The sequence below is a fragment of the Asterias amurensis genome, chromosome 13 (assembly GCF_032118995.1).
Source record: "Asterias amurensis chromosome 13, ASM3211899v1".
NCBI classification, from domain to species: Eukaryota; Metazoa; Echinodermata; class Asteroidea; order Forcipulatida; family Asteriidae; genus Asterias; species Asterias amurensis.
The window spans coordinates 5,724,767-5,746,064 of NC_092660.1; the positions used below are offsets into that span (position 1 = coordinate 5,724,767).

At 39.6% G+C, this 21,298-nt stretch overlaps 1 protein-coding gene across 3 annotated transcripts in view; it reads right to left on the minus strand.

Annotated features, from left to right (window-relative positions):
- LOC139945707 (uncharacterized) overlaps nucleotides 1-21,298 on the minus strand; it is a 58,518-nt gene that overhangs the window by 11,663 nt on the left and 25,557 nt on the right. For 2 of the 3 annotated variants that reach the window (XR_011787165.1, XM_071943053.1), the window contains exons 7-17: nucleotides 20,752-20,878; nucleotides 19,113-19,230; nucleotides 16,418-16,581; nucleotides 12,715-12,877; nucleotides 10,233-10,380; nucleotides 8,379-8,471; nucleotides 7,171-7,335; nucleotides 6,584-6,740; nucleotides 5,457-5,710; nucleotides 4,187-4,336; nucleotides 2,398-2,476 (exon numbers count right to left, since the gene is read on the minus strand). Coding sequence is in view for 1 of the 3 variants with exons in the window: in XM_071943053.1 (XP_071799154.1) it covers nucleotides 2,398-2,476; nucleotides 4,187-4,336; nucleotides 5,457-5,710; nucleotides 6,584-6,740; nucleotides 7,171-7,335; nucleotides 8,379-8,471; nucleotides 10,233-10,380; nucleotides 12,715-12,877; nucleotides 16,418-16,581; nucleotides 19,113-19,230; nucleotides 20,752-20,878 (1,618 nt within the window). In the remaining 2 variants the exon portion in view is untranslated. Of the gene's footprint in view, nucleotides 1-2,396; nucleotides 2,477-4,186; nucleotides 4,337-5,456; nucleotides 5,711-6,583; nucleotides 6,741-7,170; nucleotides 7,336-8,378; nucleotides 8,472-10,232; nucleotides 10,381-12,714; nucleotides 12,878-16,417; nucleotides 16,582-19,112; nucleotides 19,231-20,751; nucleotides 20,879-21,298 lie in introns of all 3 variants that reach the window. The other variant, XR_011787166.1, reaches the window with a different exon arrangement.

A 21,298-nucleotide genomic window follows, 5' to 3' on the forward strand; every position in this document is an offset into this window, starting at 1 on the left:
GATTTCAGACTGCACACAACTATCATCGTACACTTGATGTGGACAAAACCATAGAGTTATATATAAGTACTAGAGGGCGCACTGGCCTATATACGCACATCGGCATGCGCGCAGGCAGCCATTTTCTAAGTTGAACAAACAGGCATTGCTTAGCGTGTGTTTGTGCGGCCATTTTGTAAGTTGACAAAACAGCATCGCGTCAGTGTTCAATAAACACAAACTCCAACCTGTACTTCGTATTCAACGCGCGTACATAATGGTGCGCGTGTCTCGTTGCGGTCCCGACGCGTTTGTGCAAGAAGCATCACCAGTGCGCCCTCTAGTTCTTATATATAACTCTATGGGACAAAACCCACATCACTGGGTAATTATTCTGATTGTTTGAAAGTTTGCCTCCCAAAAACGCCTTCATACATGTCATAATTACAAAGCAACTGTTTTTCAAATATTATGAGATTGCCAGCAGATGGCAGAAACAGTTTGGCCTCCTTCCAAACATCAATGAACTGCCATTAATGAATGCAGGGAATCTGACTTGATAGTCGAGTGTATAAATGGTAATGATGGTACAGCATTTAACATACAGCACTGCAAACTATAAACATGAAAAAGCAACACTTTGTTTAACAAAAACATCTTTTTCCTAAAACGACAATTAATTTTTCACTTGTCAACAATGGTAACGTGACTTTCAAAATGCTGTTTGTTTAGAGTTGTGGGGGCAAGCGGTTCAAACAATCAGAATCTAAAAATGAAGTGCTAAGTACATCATGTACAACAGAAGGACTTGATCCCTTGGGAGAAAAAGAAAAACTCAAAAGTGTTAAATGTGTCCTCCTAGTCCTTCAGATGTCGTCATTTCTACTTTTATACGTGTAGATATGTAAATTGTAATTCTCCACTCAGTGTAAAAACAAATAAAAATCATGCAAATGTAGAATAACTGAAATATATGTTTTTTTTAATAATTCAAACAGCACCTTCTACCGGACATAATTTTGAAATCTGTAAACATTTGTTTTTCAACTTGTTGACAACATAAAGACAATGATCTTTAATAATATTGGATTACTACTCGAAAAATGGGTAATTTTAGGGCATTTTCATTTCAAACTTTTAAAGGCATACTTTGCATGGATGTGAATATAAAATGCCGTGTTGTGACCTATTTTTATCTGTGCATCTCGTTTGTCAAGTTTGTGTGGCAAAACAGCTTATCGCTTAGCATGCTTTACTCAAGATGTCATTTTTTTTAGTAAGGCTATTTTGCCATCAAAGAGCTGCCCTGATTATTGCCCTGGTGGCCTCTGAAATGTTCAAGAAAAAAATGTAAAATTTCCTTGTATAGCGGTGCCCTTTGTAAAGAAAACTGCCTTGCCCAGTTTGCCAGTACAAGATTGGCCTAAAAGGGGGATGGTTATGGAATTTCAGAGTAAGCCCCAAGTGTGGATTTCACACAGAGTTAAGACTAGTCTCATCTCTAGTTAGGACGAGTTACTCGTCCAAACTTAGGACTAGCTTTAAGTTTTTAATATCTCCCAAGACTAGTCACAGGTTAAAACTTACTTAGTCCCAAGTTCTTTGCGACATCTACCACTTAAATTAACAACATGAATGTACACACAATGTTAACACTCACAGAAAGAGAGAGACGACCTAATATGAGTTAGAGATAAACGAATAACCTCTCATGCCGGCTGCCATTTCGGAAATAATTTGCACAAAAAAAAAAACCCAGGGAGAAAAAAAATAGAACGCAAAGGCAATAACAATATTCTTGTGCACTTGTGTGAGGAATGCCAAAAGTGCATTTTCTATTAAGTTTTATTACCTATGCTCTCAACCTGCTTTTCTACATGGGTTTGAGACACACGGCGGCACCAGACTAAAATATAAATTCTGATATGACGTTGTGTATGATAAGCCATTTGGGACTTAGATTTGTATAATGTCTGCATTGTCTGGTACAATGACTTAAGATGATATTCATTACTAGTGAACATGGTGACGGGTATCCTGCTTTCTTTTGCTCAGCAAATGATTTCTTTATCTAATTAGGCCCAAAATTGTGCATTTTTTTGCAATTGTGCATTTTCAAATCTGAGGACTCATCGAATACAGCAGTCGCCATGAGAGACCCGAGGTGTAAATTAATATAAACCCAGTGACCCTTGGACTTGAAAATGATTTTTGGACTTGGAAAATGTGAGACGACACAACAAATATTAATAATGGTTTGATGATCAAAAAGGATGATCGTTTCAAGTGTGGATATTTTGATTAAATTTAAGGTTACTATGTGCAGTATTCCTATGGTTACCTTAAAAACAGTTTTTTGTTTATCAACCGAACAAATAAAAATTGAAGGCTTTGTTAGACATGTTAGAAGCTACTCACCTTTCATGTTCATGACCCGGTCGATGCCTTGCATCACCACCAGGTCAAAGTCTAGAATTTCATTCGGAACCCAGGTCAGCTGGAAAATGGAAAATGAAATCAACAGGGATTGGGACTCGGGCATGCAACTGTACTTCACCAAAAAAGAGGAAATTACTAAACTCCATTGGTTTTGTACAGTGTTTTTTTAAGTGTGAATGGCACAAATGAGAATATAAAAAGAGGAATTCAGCTGATGCGAGGAAAAGTTGCAAGCATGTTGGGTAAACCTTGGCGAATTTTTTTGTCCCATCCGTAGGATTTGTGACTTTGCAAGGAGAGTTATGATCTTGTGAATTTTGCATGGACCTTGAAAAAGATACGTTTTCTCTAGAGCCATAAATGGGAACAGTGCGAACTTATGGTTTGTAGCACAAAATTTGGTTTAAAGGCAGTGTACACTATTGGTAATTACTCAAAATAATCATTAGCATAAAACCATACTTGGTAACGAGTAATGGGGAGAGGTTGATAGTATAAAACATTGTGAGAAATGGCTCCCTCTGAAGTGACGTAGTTTTCGAGAAAGAAGTAATTTTCCACGAACTTGATTTCGAGACCTTAGAATTAGATTTTGAGGTCTCGAAATCAAGCATCTGAAAGCACATAACTTTGTGTGACAAGGGTGTTCTTCTTTCATAGTTACAAATGTATCTCGCAACTTTGACGACCAATTGAGCTCAAATTTTCACAGGTTTGTTTTTGTATGCATATGTTGGGAATTACCAATTAGTTTCCAGTGTCTTTAAAGGGAAGCATACCTTTAATTTTTAGAACTGTTTGATTGTTTTAATACTTTATAAATGAGCATCACTGAGTGAAGGATAAAGCGCAACATAAGAAACTACTTTTATTATTTTTGTTATTTAAAACAAATTAATAATAATAATAATAACCGTATTTATAACGCGCCTTTTGCCAAAGGATACAAAGCGCCAGGTATTATTACTGCAAGGAGTGGGGCGAATTTTTTCAGATATAAGACCTCATCCTTAAGCACCATGTAACGGTTTACAAGGTGCTGTGGCGCAATATGCTGCCAATCCAGCCAGGAACACTGGGGTGAACCCCTTCTCTTTTCAATAAGTGCACTGGGTTCTTTTACATGCATTTACACAACACATGGGACCAACGGCTTTACGTCCCATCCGAAGGACGAAGAAATGGTTATGTGTCTTGCTTAAGGACACAAGTGTCACGGCTGGGGAATCAGAAACACCAGAGTTTGAATTCGGTGCTCTTAACCGCTCGGCCACGACACTGGTATCAATTGTTCTTAACTTATCAAATAATATTATAAACCACAAGGGAAACTGACTGGGTAAATTTCAAAAGATTTGGGGTTGAACAAAGACCAATTGAATGAGTGGGAATCAAACCAACATGCCGGCACTCTACCAACTGAGCTATCTAGCCTATGTTGGCAGTCTCCCTATTTTGTTAATATTGTTCAGAGTGCCAGTCAAAAGCCATTCAACTGTTAACTGCCGTGTAGCCAGGGATCACACCCAATTTATGATACAACCTGGGAAACGGCAGCCAGGGGATCACCTAAAGGGCATGCAACTTTTATTTTGGATATCAAACCTTATAAACCACAAGGGAAACAGACTGGGTAAGTTTTAAGTTTGTTTTAAATTTGTTAAAACATTGTAATTTAAAGCTCATTGAAACGGTTAGTGTGAAATGCCCTAAATAAGAACTTGCTATTCATGCTCAATTCAATGTATTACTATTATAAGAAACTGACCTGCTTAAGCGTTACGCCAGATGGGTTTGTCCCCTCTGGTAATTCAACAGCTATGACCTTGCCATCAGGCAGCATTGTTTTGTAGCTGCCATCCTGTTGGATCTTCTGGGCTGCTTTGATGAAAGACTCGCAGTAATCTATCCCCACAATCTGGTAAGGAAACAGTGTAATCAGAAAAATAATAGTAACAATAATAACTATATATTCAGTGTTTGTAAAACAAACAATAGGTGTTGGCTTGGCTTCCTCGAGAACAAGCCTGGTGGAAAAAGTTATTGCTGCTTGCTTTTGTTCATAATGTAATAAATGGTCAAAATTGCAAAAAAATAACAAAGTTGAGTCATCATGAGGTTACTATAAAATTTAAGCAGTTAATGTCCTTTACTAACATTACCCCGAGTTTCAACTCAGTCAGTCTTTTGGTTTAGCATACACACAGCTTTAAAACCACCACGTGACAACTCACCAAGCTAAGACTCCACAGATATGTCGCTACCAGGGAGGATACTATATATACCAAATTTGAAACAATTATCATAAACTTTGCCAGAGACATCTAGTAAAAGTATATTTTGAGATGTTTTTAATATGCTGCTAGAGGGCACTTTTAAATTTGGTGATGTCTTCATTCTTATTTTTTTTTTAACCAGACCCTTGCCAGACTACAACACTATTGAAAACAACTTAAAGGCAGTGGACACTATTGGTAATTACTCAAAATAATGATTAGCATAAAACCTTTCTTGGTGACGAGTAATAGGGAGAGGTTGATGGTATAAAACATTGTGAGAAACGGCTCCCTCTGAAGTGCCAAGTGGATCACATTAAAGGCAGTGGACACTATTGGTAATTACTATAAATAATCTCCATTACTCAGTACCAAGTAAGGTTTTATGCTAATTTTGAGTAATTACCAATAGTGTCCAGTGCCTTTAAGTGATTTTTTTAGTGTAACTCTTTGAGGGGAGGAGGTGTTACTGTACAAGAGAAAAAGAGTGCACTAAAGTATGGTCACTCTCTGCCATATGTATATACATAGTTGAGAATGTATGCATATGTAGTATAGACTTGCATGGTATAGACTTGAACCATCGTGATTTCTCAAACACAGTATCAACCTCTACCCTTGCAGGTACTATGAAATTGGGCCCTGTTTGAAAATAGCAGGTACTGTAATTACAGTTTCAGACCAGCAGAAAGACTTGGTAGTTTTGTTCTTCTTTACAACCACAAAACCTTAAAAATGATGAGAAACAACTCATGGCCTTACCTCTGTCATGAGTTTGGACAGCTCAAAGGACAACTTGCCACAGCCGCATCCCAAGTCCAGAGCGCGAGAGAGGGCGCCCCCTCTGGCCTGGACGGCCTCTTTGCAGACCTTAGCTACTTCGGTTAGGAGGTTACCGTCAGTGGCTGTGTACTCATCCTGGAGAAGTTCGGTAAGGTACGAGTGGGCCTCGTATTGGAACTGGGTGTTTGTAGTGGGCACCATCTCCACTTTCGTACCCATTGGGAAGCATGTTTCTGCAAATGAAGAAATGTCAGCCCTGCCATTTTTTAATAATAATAATAATAATAAAAATAATAATAATAATAATAATAACTAGACATTAGGTGTTTGTGAACAAACACAAAGCTGTTCCGTGTTCTTTTGCTTGGATTATGTGCTAAAATTACCAGTGTAATACGTCTATAACTGAAAAATAGGTTTGAAAATGCTGAATAGTGTCTAGAGTTATGGTGCCACTTCCGGTTGACCCGGAATTAGAGGTCGACATGGGGTCATGGTAACCAAAGGCTTATCTCCAATGCCCAAGGAGTCTCTAACTGGAAAAAAGTTAGAAAATTGATATTGTCCCACTTTGGGTTGACCCGGAAGTAGAGGTCATCCTGAGGTCACAGTGTTTCAAAATGTATCTCCAATCCCCAAGGAGTCTATAACTACAAACGGTCTTAAAATCGGCCATGTACTTGAGATATGGTCCCAACAAGAGGTTGATGGTATAAAACATTGGGAGAAACGGCTCCCTCTGAAGTGCCATAGTTTGAGAAAGAAGTAATTTTCCACGAATTTGATTTTGAGACCTCAAGTTTAGAACTTGAGGTCTCAAAACCAACCATCTAAACGCACACAACTTTGTGTGACAAGGGTGTTTTTTTCTTTCATTATTATCTCGCAAGTTCGATGACCGATTGAGCTCAAATTTTCACAGGTTTGTTATTTTATGCATATGTTGAGATACACCAACTGTGAAGACTAGTCTTTGACAGATACCAATAGTGTCCACTGCCTTTAAGTGCTTACACTGTTAGGAAGTGTTTTGTTGGCAAAAACCAATTCTGTAATGTTCCTTTAAGGGGACCTCCCCTCTCCCCCTATAAGTACAACAAACCTACCATTGTCTGTAGCAGTAGAAATCAATGTGACAGGAAGCGTGGCATCCAACTCCAGGGATCGCACGACGCGGAACCCCGAATGCTGATAAAAGTGACGACGGAAACTATACCTGCCAAAACAAGACATTTCATCACCAGTAGAAATCCAGCATCCACCCTGAAATGAAAATCAATCCAATGAATTTGCTAAGCAAAGTTATGGAGAGCGCATTGTCCGATTTTATCAACTTTTTGACAAGAAGACAAGGGTCGACTTCACAAAACTCTTCCTAACTTAGGATTGATCCTAAGGATTTAGGACGAATCCTAGCTGATCCTAGGATCGATTTCACAAAGGCCGTGTTAAGCAGGACGAGCCCCAAGTAATATCTACCCGAAAACAAACTCTATTTCATGCCTGTATTTACGGTCGTATGATTTGCACATTCGGTGATCGTGTACAATATGATCTTTAAAGAAAATTAAACAATTATTATTTATAAAAAAAAAAAGAATTCTTTTGTTTGGGGCCAACAAAAAAACGGAATTCCGTTTAAAATAAAGAAATCACAACCCGAGTGTGTTTGATCGCTATTGATTGGGCTTACCAGAATCAGATTATGTCTTCCATCATAAGTTGGGGTGCTGAAATCATCATACAAATAGTGAGAGCCACTAGATGGAAGCCCGTTGAAATTATCCTCCATCCATTCCCATAGGTTGCCGAATACGTCGTAGAATCCAGACTTGCTTGGCGGGTACATATTGACTGGCTTTAGGGGGAGGGGAAAGGGGGTGCACCAAGAGTTAACCACAAAAAACCTTAAATTGAAGACAAGTTTTCAAAGGTGCACAACCACAGTTTGAGAACCACTGATGCAGCAGGTATCTCATTGTTATTTATATGCCAATTAAAGGATTTTGGTACGCTTTGTAACACAAAACACAATGTCCACACACTTCCATTCAAGGAACACGTTGCCTTGGATCGGACGAGTTGGTCTATGAAAAGCGTGTGCGACCATTTGTTATGAAATGCATATTGTTAGAAAGATGTTTTTAAAGTAGAATATAATGATCCACACAAGTATCATACAAAATTGCACAGTTTTCGTTTTATGTCACGAACTAACACGGTCGGCCATTTATGGGAGTCAAATTTATGACTCCCATAAATGGCTGACCGTGTTTGTCGACGAGGTAAAACGAAAAACCACGCAATTTCGAGGCATTTTTGTGTGGATCATTGTTTTCTACTGTTACAACATCTTTCTAACCATATCGATTTTATAACAAACGGTTACAAAACGCTTTTCAAAGACCAACTCGACCGATCCAAGGCAATGTGTTCCTTTAAACTTACACGGTTTGAAGAATACATGTAGAAGAAAGATTCCCTTAAGATATTACTTGCTTAGGCGCTGTAGTTTTGTAAAATGAGGAAAGCAATGTCACAAAAACAACATTCATCTTATGTTTTAGACGTATTTACAAATGTACCAGTTTTGGTATTGAATACCAAAACTGGTAAACAAGTTTGACATTTTAAAATAAGTTTGTGTCTCAATGAGACAACAATTATTTTTGTGACCAGGGGTCGATTTCACAAAGAGTTAGGACTTAGGACTAATCGTACGAGATATAAAAAACGCATGGCTAGTCCTAAGTTAGGCGAGTAACTTGTCCTAACTCGAGATAAGACTAGTCCTAACTCTTTGTGAAATCCACCCCTTGTTCCTTTACCCATAGGCCATGAGTTAAGCAGTTAGTATATACATGTACACCCATGAAAGATACAACTGACTTGATAGTTTACCGTGCATGTGGCAAAGGCCAAGTTTCCATTAAACTTCTTCTTCAGATCATTGTGGAAAAGGTGGTCCCTTGACAAATCCAGTCTGTCTGATGCCTGCAGTGAGAAAAAAAGGCGGAAAAAAAGACAGAAAAAAAAAAAAACTTTAAATTTTTAACCACATTGACCTATGAATAGTGGTCTATTTCGGACCCTGGAGCACAGAAAGTAGCCAAGCACAACCAAGTTAGGCTTACCAGGGGTAACCAGCCAAAATACCATGTCACATGTACAATATGTGACTGGTAACCTGCTAATTTTTGCTTAGCGATAAGTTTTTAGGCACTGTATCTCAACCCATGACTTTGTGCGGCCACAGTGAAACTCCGAGAAACGTCTCATGCAGAAATGTTTCTATCGTGTGATTCATGCTACCGGTTGACTTCAAACCGGGGTGCTTGCGTAAAGAGCCTTGGCCAAGGCTATCCCTACGTACCTTCTTACCAATCAATATTATACACAGGCCTTTAGTGCAAAATGGTGTGTGACCTTGGTTTACTACTAAAGCTGCAGGGTTTAAGCTTGGGTGATATCGATTTATTTTATTCACGATATATCGCCGACAATATATCGCAATATTCGATATAATCGCGATTAGTTAAATTTGACATCATTAGTCTTCAAACTCCCAGTGAAAGTTGTAGAAGAGACAGTCACAGTAGAAGAGACAGTCACAGCATAAGAGAGGTTTTCTAATGACCTATTCTTCTGGTTTTACTCCAAATCTATGGGGTGCATGATGTCTCAGCTAGAAAATACATCACGATATTGCGATATTTAATCGATATCGCGATATATTGCGATAATATCGTGATATCGCCCAAGCTTAGCAGGGTTCACCCCAGGATTGTTCAAAACTGTGGGCGATCTGGACCCAAACCTTTTCATGTCTGTTCCGAAGCATATGCTGTATTGAAACAAGGTCTTTGGAATTGTGGCTCCTTGGGTGTTCTTCTTGGTTGTAATAGCCCTACTGTGTATTCTGGAGTATTCTATAGACCTTTCTCATGCTGTTACCATCTTGGTCATATTCCCCTTTTCTAATGAATGCTAACATTAATTGCGCATGGCACCAGACTATTATTTCGTCAGCTACACTCAGTTTGGTTACAATGAGTTGGAATGGAGTAAAATCAGGATGACCAGACCGTGATGAAGGTCTTCTCTTGATAATGTTTCTGAAATATAATTTTTATTTTGTGTGCATATCGGTGGAAATTTGCATTAATAAAGAGGTTTCGCAGAGTCGCGGATACGAATAGGCATACAGATATTGAACCGTACGCATTCGCGTCAAGTGAGCTGTGTAGTTTTGTTTCGCAAAATTCTAACGAATACCCTCAACTTGAGGCTCAAGAGGGCGCTATTAACCAAATGGCTGCACCCATGGACAATCGCCATTTCTCTTTTTCTGAAGCATGGAGAAACAAATGTCCAACTACATCCATGTATGATACCTCTAATATACATGGTGAAACCCTGGTACATTAAAAAATAACAATCCGCTACAAAAACTTGAACAAAATATACTTGTTGTTTACTTACGTGTATAGCGACAGATTCCCGTTTTACTATTCTAACTTGTGTACAGCGGTTATATGTCATATGGACCTCAAAAAGTGATGACGTATTATGACGTATCCGTTCATGTAAGAGTATCGGTGACTCTGCGAAACCTCTCTAATGCAAATTTCGACCGATACATATCGGTACACAATTCCTGCGAATCGTCCCGATAGTCTAGCTTGTGCATGTATGGGGAGAAACTTGAAAGTTGCCATAGGTAAGAATAGGCTAAATACACATAGAATGCTTTACATTTTTGTCTCGGATGGCATGATGCTCAGCTTCAGTCATAATACGATACTGCGGGCCTTTCCATTTAGCATAGGCTTTGGACTCGTGGTAGTTGACTGTCACTGGCCAATCCCATGGCATGGCGATCTCCTCACACAGTGTACGCAGTCTGTGCGTGAACAAAGAGAAAACAAATTCACCAATAGTTACACATGTATACTAGTACGACACTTAAAACCCAAGGTATAATAATAGTGGCTTCGTATACTGCACTCAGGTCCATGGCGCTTTAACATTATTACCACTGGTCACTGGGCCGTAAACCATTCCTTAAAGGCAGTGGACACGATTGGTAATTACTCAAAATAATTATTAGCATAAAACCTTTCTTGGTGACGAGTAATGGGGAGAGGTTGATGGTATAAAACATTGTGAGAAACGGCTCCCTCTGAAGTGCCATAGTTTTCGAGAAAGAAGTAATTTTCCTAGAATTTGATTTCAAGACCTCAAGTTGAGGTCTCGAAATCAACCATTTAAACGCACACAACTTAGTGTGACAAGGGTGTTTTTTCTTTCATTGTTATCTCGCAAGTTCGATGACCGACTGAGCTCAAATTTTCACAGGTTTGTTATTTTATGCATATGTTGAGATACAACAAAAGTGAAGGCTAGTCTTTGACAATTACCAATAGTGTCCACTGCCTTTAAACCTTAAACCATCTCAGCTCCCTGCGGAGTAATGTATACACATTGTGCTGCCTATTTTGTAGCACACTAATAAGCTAATCAATCACAAGAACCATCTCTGCCCTTGTACATGTATGTACAGATAGGTACCCATTTACCCCTGGGTTGAGAGAACAATTACATTTGTACATGTATAGTTAAGTGTCTTGCTCAACGACAACAAGTGTCATGAGCAGGATTCAAACCCAGACCCTGCTTAACAGAAACATCAGAGCTTGAGTTCGGTGCTCTAATCCGCTGGACTAGAACACTCCACATCAAAAGCTTCTTACACACTACATGCCAATCCGGAGAATGCTTAGTATTGAAAAGTGTTAAGTTGTTCCTAAACACAGGGATTAAAGGCAGTGGACACTATCGGTAATTGTCAAAGACTAGCCTTCACAGTTTGTGTATCTCAACATAAGCATAAAATAACAAACCTTTGAAAGTTTGTACTCAATCGGTCATCAAACTTGCGAGATAATAATGAAAGAAAAAACACCCTTGTCACACGAAGTTGTGTGCGTTTAGATGGTTGATTTCGAGACCTCAAGTTCTAAATCTGAGGTCTCGAAATCAATTCGTGGAAAATTACTTCTTTCTCGAAAACTATGGCACTTCAGAGGGAGCCGTTTCTCACGATGTTTCATACCATCAACCTCTCCCCATTACTCGTCACCAAGAAAAGTTTTATGCTAATAATTATTTTAGTAATTACCAATAGTGTCCACTGCCTTTAAGTGGAGTGTGTTTCGTACACTTTTCAGGACCAACTGTGATCTTTTGAAGAAGGACATCGGACTACAGTCAGCAAAGCTACGGAAATTAATAATAATAATTTGGGGGGCTAATCGTGTTTACTCGCAGCTAGAGCTGAATTGCGAAGGACGTGGCTACAACGTGTTCGAGAAGCAGGCATGCAAGGGCGCATTCACCTGCCATATCAACCCATTATGAAAAACCGGATAGTCTAGAAAACCCTCGTGGCACAGCAGAAAACCAACGCACAACTCAACTCACACATGGCCCCGACCGGGAATCGAACCGGGGTCACCTTGGTGAGAGGCGAGCGCTTTACGCACAAGCCAACCGTGCCACCCAAAATGCAGGACAGAAACAAGGTTGTTGGTTCGAATCCCCCAGCTAACTGCTGATTTCACAATGGCTAGAATAAATATTGTTGTAAAGTTTCGGATTCACAATTTCTTGATTTGTACGATCCATAATAATGGACTTTAAACTAATGTTTGCGTGAGAGAGATTGGCTGTTGCCAGCTTGGTTTTTATGGCCCCCATTCCCATTGGACCCCGCATTGATCTCGCAGTTCGAGAAAAGGGCGATCAAAGAAAAATAAGCGTAACGCGAGGGCTATCAGGATCTGACCGTGCAATTTTGATCTGATCGCCCTTGTGGATTAATGGGCCAAGTGGGAACGCAAAGAGTGATCCGACCCCGCAATTTGAGGGCGACGCCCGGTAGTGCCTGCCCACTACACCCTTGAACAACCTTCATTGGTCAACTTTGAATCCACATCCGTTCCCCAAAAGGGGGATCAATGGGCGATCATACTCAAGTGGGAACGCAACCGCAATTTCACGCCTGCAACTAATCCTGTTGTGGGATCCCGATCTCGAAAATGTTGATCCAGTGGGAATGCGTTCAAAATCCCCTTGGGAGTTTGCCGATCGTTCCCTTTGCCGATCGTTCCCGCGATGGGAAGATCACCTAAACAAACAAACAGACAAACAAACAGTGTCACAACCACAGACTCACCTGTACTCCTCGTCGTTTTCGTTGTTGTTTTCTGGTAGGCTGTTGCTGTAGCCATTGGAGGTGCCAGTAGTGTTGCTGCCATGTCGTCCACTGGTCTGGCCATTCCTGCCTCGGTCACAGTGAGTATAACCAGCCAACACGCCACCACAGTTGGACACACAACCTGAAATAACACAAAAATCAACGCCAAAATGTTCACTACTTCAGGAGTAAGTTTAAAGCCATTGGACACTTTCGGTAAACAGTATTGTCCAAAGGCCCACACTTTGTGTATCACAACTTATATAAAAAATAACAAACCTGTGAAAATTTAGGCTCAATCGGTCATCGGAGTGGGGAGAAAATAATGGGGAAAACCCACCCTTGTTTCCGCACGTTTCGCCGTGTCATGACATGTGTTTTAGAAAAAAATCTGTAATTCTCGACAATGAGAACTGATTTAATGTTTTCTCAAACAGTAAAGCATTTCATGGAATAATATTTCAAGAAAAGTCTTTCACCATTACCTTCTGTAAACCCTGTATGTTATTTGTAAATCTGTGAACTTTTTTGTTTTTTGTTCTTGCCGAAAGTGTATAATCAGGCTGATAATGGCTTTAAGTTTGGGGCATGTTCAAGTCCTCTAAAATAATCATACTCATCAATTTATTGAATGGTGTCACAGCAAAAGAAAAAGTCTCAAACCGTGATCCAGATATTTGGAGGTACATTGAAATAATGGCAATTCCACTTTTCACAAGTTATAGCTTTGTAGAGAAAGTAGGTCAAAGAGTCTATGTAACTTAACCAAATATCTGAGACAGTTTCGCTATTCATATTGGTGGAGAGCGCGTCACGTGGGTGTGTATAAACCTTTGTTTATGACCAGTAAAAAGTGTTGAAACATGGGCGTGACACGCGAGCTTGCACCTGTGCTTATAAGACAGTTTCTTCATTCCTATTGGTCGAGAGCAACGGCCGGGACAGTTGTGCCACATCACGCGATACGCGCGACGCGCACAGCATTCCCTTATAAGGAATTGTTTACCCAAGGGTGGCAGAGGGCCTAACCATTTCATAGCTAGAGGGGTGTTGTGTTGAAAGAAATCATTGAACAATTATAATTTTTGCATTTATTTTACTTTTTGATCAAAAGTGTTGATGTTTTTTGACCAAAAAGGTATTTAAGAATGGGAATCAAAGTGTGTTGAATCGGTTTTCAACTTGTGGTTTAAACTTCGTCTCGGTAAAATTATCGTTTCAACTCGGTTCAACTAGTGGTTTAATCCCAACGAGGCCTGGTTCTTGATAATTTTACCGAGACGAAGTCAAGGTAAATTATCAAGAACCAGGCCTTGGCGGGTTTAAACCACTAGTTGAAAAACGGTTCAACACACTTTGATTCCCATTTATAAATACCTTTTCGGTCAAAAAACATCAACACTTTTGGTAAAAAAAGTAACATAAACGCAAAAAATATTATTGTTCAATGATTTCTATCGACACAACACCCCTCCAGCTATGAAATGGTAAGGCCCTCTGCCGCCCTCGAGTAAACAACTCCTTATAAGGGAATGCTGTGCGTGTCGAGCGTATCGCTTGATGTGGCACAACTGACCCACCCTTGTCACACAAAGTTGTGTGCGTTTAGATGGTTGATTTTGAGACCTCAAGTTCTAAATCTGAGGTCTCGAAAACAAATTTGTGAAAAACTACTTCTTTCTCGAAAACTATGGAACTTCAGAGGGAAGAAGTTTCTCACAATGTTTTTTACCAACAACCTCTCCCCTCGGCACCAAGTAAGGTTTTATCATGCTAGTAAATATTTTGGGGAATTACCAATAGTGTCCACTGCCTTTAAAGTTTAACAGCAGAGTTCATTTTCAGTTCAATCACCTCAATGACTTACATAAACTGTGTTATTATCAATACAAACAGACATAATGCCACTTCCTAACGATGATCATATTTCAGGACACAAGGTCCGCATTCACACAGTATTTCCTTATTACTTTCACTTTCCTCTTAGTCTTGGCACAAGACTGTGTTTTGATGTGTTTTATACACGATCCCTAGCCGTAAGCCACAAGCATGACAAGGTGTACATGTATGTGTATATGATAGCAGTTAGTATACTGTAGAGTCTCCGGCATTTTGCAGCGACGGTTCCGCTATCCAAAATATAATTACTACCATCTTGAGCCAAGACTAATTAATGTGCTTTCAGGTTCCTGGAAACCATCATGGGAAATTCTTATGGTTTCTTGATTCATAACGAAAGTGAAACTGCAATTCTTACCACTTTCTTTACTATCTTTTTAAACGCAGCGTTTTATGAGTGAGAATGGCCACGGCTCAAATTCATAGAGCTGCTAAAGCAGAGAGACCTTAAAGGAACACCTTGCCTTGGATCGGACGAGTTGGTCAAAACAAAAGCGTTTGTCACCGTTGTTTATATAATGCATATGGTTGGAAAGATGTTTTAAAAGTAGAATACAATGATCCACACAAGTTTGCCTCGAAATTGCGTGGTTTTCCTTCTACTGTGCGAACTAACACGGTCGGCCATTTATGGGAGTCAAAATTTTGACCCCCATAAATGGCCGACGTGTTAGTCGACAAGGTAAAGGGAAAACCACGCAATTTCGAGGCATGTTTGTGTGGATCATTGTATTCTACTTTTACAACATCTTTCCAGCCATATGCATTTTATAACAAACGGTTACAAACGCTTTCCAAAGACCAACTCGACCGATCCAAGACAAGGTGTTCCTTTAACGAAAAAAAAAATTTCCTGGCTGACTTTGCAATTTGTTTATTGATAACTTCTGAAAAGACAAACATTGGGGGGGGGGAATCCTCCACACAAACAGGACAGAAAGGTAAGTTTCCTGGAAGCCTTTTAAAAAACAAGGAAGTTGAAAACATGACAAGTTACATTTTGTGTTTTAAAGGTAGAATCATACTTTGGTCATACATGTACTCTCAAAAAGAAATTGTTAAATTTGTATGTGAAAGTCTGCTTTTCACAAGGATGGCAATGATACATGTAGTAAGCTTCATTTTCATGTCATTGTAGAATTTCGAGGTATTGCATGGTGAGGTATCAATGTATATTCAGTTTGTGGTACCACCATCTGTAATTTCTGTGGTATGTGTTTGATTGTTATATACCTCGGTAACAAACTGTTAAGTTTGATTGGTCGAGAACCAATCATGTGACGCGCATCACCAAAACTTATGTTACATGGCTCGACGGGCAGGGTAACATGAAAAGTGATGTACACCGTTGTACATCACCTTGATCGTTCCCGGCGTTGGTCGATTTCCAGCACTGTGTCAAAACACCTGCAGGATCGAGGGAATTGTTTCCCATTCGTTGCTTATTAAACAATTAATAGTCCGACGTAATAATATTTGAAGATGACAACAGAACTTCGAGAAGAGAAATAACAGTTACATGTATACAAAGATTTTAACAAAACAATTGTTGCACGCTGTGACTTGGGTCCATGGGTTTTGTACACCGTCGAGTGCCATTTCCCCCCTCGGGTGTACAAAACGCCATGGACCCCGTCACAGCGTGCAACATTAGTATAATGCTGCCTTCAATAAGGCCAGAGAGGCAGTTGGTAATCACTGTCCCAACTGCTGTCAACTACACAGAGATGTTCGAGACGTTCTTGGTAAAAACTACCTCTACAGCTTTTTACTGATTTCCTACCTTTGGTGCAGACCCAGAATATCGGATGATTAACCTTGCGGAAGTTCCTCCACTGCCAGCCTTCCATGGACCAATACTGCTTCTTTCCGTAGCAACCACTCTTGACAAACTCCAGGAATTCCTTGTTCGTGATCATATACTGCGTAGCCTCAAATGCAGGAACCCTAAAACAATGCAATTATTTAGTACATCTCATGTTTTCCTTTCATTTTTTTGCGAACCTGTGCCCAAAGTGACAAAATGTGTTAATACATACATCACTGCCACACCCCATTTTACTTGCACACCTCCTTGTTTTATCGAGAATGAGAGAGCAAACTTATTCTTAGTAGGTACTTCTGTCTATTTTTAAGGCACCGGACACCTTTGGTATTTGTCAAAGACCAGTATTCTCACTTGGTGTGTCCCAACAAATGTATAAAATAACAAATCTGTAAAAATTTGGACTCAATTTGTCATCGAAGTTGCTAGAAAGAAATGAAAGAAATGTGTGTGCTTTCAGATGCCTAATAAAAGGCTACAGGCCTGAAGTCTTTCAATATTTGAGTGAGTGTACAAAAAAACTATGTTACTTCAGATCAAGAGCTGATCTCCACAACTAACAATTATTTTGAGCAACTACCAAAAGTGTCCATCCAGTGCCTATAAACATAAAGAATAATGTAAATCAATTTTACTTTAATATAATATGAAACAAGTTTCCAGACCAGTTTTGCTAGATTTTCACTCTTTAAAGCCCAACAGGGTGAACTTGTTGAGATTCCTAGAATCAACACTATCTCTTCACCACTCACGGAGGGGCGTTTGGGCCATAACCTTCACACACCTATATGGCCATGTACTCTTTAGTCAAAATATCTTTTGAGGCGTAGATGAATTGTTCCCAGGGACTTCCTGTTCGACTTCAATAGGTTCATTCAGAAGACAAGAAAAATGAGTGGGCCTGGAATTTGTTGAAGTCTTTACAGGTTAAAGGGAAGGTACACAATTGGTAATTGTCAAAGACCTGTCTGCTCACTTGTTGTATCCCAACATAAGCATAAAATAAAATGTCTGTGAAAATTTTGGCTCAATCGGTCATTGAAGTTGTGAGAAAATGATGAGAGAAAAAGCACCCTTGTTGGACGAATTGCGTGCTTTCAGATAGGAATAAAAGACTTCTAGCTAGAAGTCTTTTATTATTTGAGTGAGACATTACCTCTTTCTCAAAAACTACATTACTTTAGAGTGAGTTGTTTCCCACAATGTGTTTTACTATCAAGAGCTCTCTAATGCTTATTACCAAGTCAGTTTTTAAGTGAGTATTTGTTTTGAGTAATAACCAAACGTGTACCTTCTCTTTAAATAGTCATTAGTAATACAGACATGGAAGGTCAAGCACGTCATATTGAACTCTATTGTATACAAAATGCATTCATGCATTCCATCCAGGGTTGGGCGTGAAGCACTTGTCCTTCTGCACCAAAGCTTTAAAAATTATAATTGTTCAGTCCCTGTAACATGTTTAAATGGGACAGTGGACTTGTTGCATTGACGTCATCACGCCACCCACTAACTACACAGAGAGGTACATGTAAAACGACAATGGAGCTATGAAAATGCATAACTACACATGCAGCATACAGAAAGGCCAATTGTGGTTTTAGTGTCACAAGGTCACACCAGGGCTCGAACTTGACACTTGACTGCCTGCCCGTATTCCAGCCCTAGTTTTGGGCCTGTAAACTCTCAACTGGACAAGTTTGGTGGGCTTGCGCTGTGTAATATCTTTTAACAGAAAGAAAGGGTGTTCAAATGTTGACTCTTGGTCTGGAAATGATACATGTCCGTTGAGTATCAAAATATACTAACCCTAAATCGGACAAATAAGATGGATCTTCTCTTAAAGTGCTTGTTCAAATCAAAACAATTTACAAGTTAAACTGTGTCTCTTTCTCATGAAGATTCTGGTGGTCTTGTGAAATAATTTCAAGTGCAGTACAAATTTTGAGCTATTAGCAAAGCCCTGCGGTCTTGAGGAATTTTACCCCCTGCCTACCCTCCACAAGAAAGGACATGAATCCACATTCTGACAACAACACTGGTCGAACTAAGGTCTGGTGTGCACTTGACCTCTCAGCATCAACTCTTTAACAACCATCTCTGTAGGATTTTAGGCTTTAGAGTGTGGAAAAGGATACAATTATTTGGATGGATTGCAACAATGTGAAAAAAAACTTGAGAGGTTGGTTATATACACGTACAGTACATGTACACCACGAATACACCATGAGTACTCCATGATTACACCACTAGTAGCCACATTCAGAAATGAGCCAGTTGGGTCTTCCCTGTGTTTTTACAATAAATGTGTGTACTCATAGTGTCCTCATGGTGTATTCATAGTGTCCTCACGGTGTCCTCGAGTGTATTCATATTGTCCTCATGGTGTCCTCAAGGTGTACTCATAGTGTACTCATGGTGTCCTCAGGGTATACTCATAGTGTACTCATGATGTACTCATAGTATACTCACGGTGTAATCATATCGTGTACTCATGGTGTACTCATATAGTGTACTCATACACCGTAGTGTACTCATTGTGAACTCATAGTGTCCTCATGGTGTCCTCAAGGTGTACTCACAGTGTATTTGAAACAATTTCTAAGTAAAATTGTCACAGATGATTATTTAATAAGAATTTGTATTTACTCACTTTCTCACACTTTCTGGATACTCATTGTCCCAACCATAGGAGGGGAAGTTGTAGGGTTTTCCGATGGTAACCTCACACTCTGGCACAGTTATCATCTTGTTTTCTCCCACGCCGTCACCTTTGTAAAGAAGGGGGGGCACAAAGAAGTCATTTTCCCCTCAAGGCAACCGGGATGAATGGCTGCAAAATTTCATTAATTGTGCGAAGGTAACAATGGGTGGAATAAGTCATTCCTCGCAAAACTTTGAGCAGAACACCTGCAAAGAATACTCCTAGGGATAAAAGTGGGGTTAATAACATTACAATGAAAACAAAATCTGTCTGCCCCCGACTGAAAAGGTTAATAACATTCCAATGAAAACAAAATCTGTCTGCCCCCGACTAAAAAGGCCAACCTTTACTTCCTCTAAAGAAGGTTTGATTAAAAGTGCATTTACGTTCTTTTAGGCTGGGCATTGACATCAAGTGAATTGAGTGTATACCATTCATACCACATACTGAATTGTCCTAGAAAGACCCGTCAAAATAAAGTTTCTATGCTCATGGTTTAAAAAAAACACACTTGGGTTTGTCTGTAAATTAAACAGCAGGAAATAAACCTATGAGATGACAGGCCTGTTCTCCAAACATTTCCATCACCATAGCGCTTCAGGCCTTGAATTTCGATCTTAAAGGGGCACAGCAATTTTCCTCTGGTTAGAGGAAAGTTGAAGTATAAAACTAACTTTGCAAAGGGCACCACAGAAAAAGCACAGAACGCCCAGCAGTTGCTGTGGGTGTCAGGGCTTATTTTGAGGCCTGGTGCTTCAAGTCCGACCTAAAGATATTCTAGTTCAACAAATCTTTCTAGTAATCCAGTGAGACGTCTTCCGTTGACTGCACCTACTGATATTCATTCCATTGCTTTTTTGTTTGTTTGCTCTGATGCGCCTACGGCAAACAATATGCCGCAACACATCTTTGGTATTTAAAATTAGTCACGACTAGTGTCGAAGTCGCCACTGCTAGAGGTGTGACTAATCAAGTAGTAAATTTCAGCAGCCATCCAGCCGTCCACTTCACCACACTCTTCCTAACTTAGGATTAATCTTAGGATGAAGGACAAATTAAGTTTCGTATCTTAGACATTAGAACGCACTGAACCCATCCTAAGTCCAGATAGGATTAATCCTAGCGCTTCATGAAATCGTGGTAAGATACATGTAGATAATTTTGTAACTTTACCAACAATTTAAATTAGATTGACCTGCAAATGCAGAGGCCTAAAATTATAGGAAAATGCCTGCAACTGCCTAGGCGGGGTAATTACTAGTTAACAATAATTAATATCTACTGCTTACAACTTTAACTAATGCGCAGGTTCTTCCCTGTGAGGGGCAAACACCACCAAGCCAAGTCCAAACCTGCTACATTGGTTAAAGAAAATAGTAGCGAGAAAACTGTCCTAATAATTGAGATCCTTATCTGACCAGAGCGGACGGTGAAGTGGGCGAGCATTTGTTATGCGCCCCTCGTTGTCGTTACACCCCAGCAGTTCTCAAAAGAAGAAGGGAACAAAAGCGCGCATCTTTTGTGCCAAAAGCTTGATTTATTCTTACAGGAATTCACTACACAAGCTTATAGTATTTATCATATTTACCATGTGATGAAGGTCCCACTCGCCAGTCATGAGGACGACGTAGAAAGTGGATAGGAAGTTGTTGAATCAGGACTGAAGAGGTGTCAATATGAATCCTCTCATGAGCAAAACCCATGGACAATGCCCACTGTGAGGTAAACAACAACAACAACAAATAAACAACCCAATGGAAATGAACTGCAAGACCAAAAATAGTACAAATACAAAAGTAACGAAATGCAAGAAAATTAACCAAGCAGACATAAGTTAAAAAATTAAACAAACCGAAGAAACGACGTAACAACAGCAGCAGGCAATAGTTTTGCCATTGATACAACTGAGAGTTTTAAACTTGTACGAACTTGGCGCCACAAATTTAAAACGATGAATTCGCAACTGGTACTCGTACAATCATTCGCTGCAAAAAAAGAGATGCGATGTAAATTTTCGCTCTGAATTCACATTCGGAGTGAGTATCAACCAGGCTTTAGTTGTTAGCGTTTTAAAATTTGTATAATGCTTGTCTGAGCTTTCTAGAAATAATTCATAGTTTATTCTCCCTTTTCCC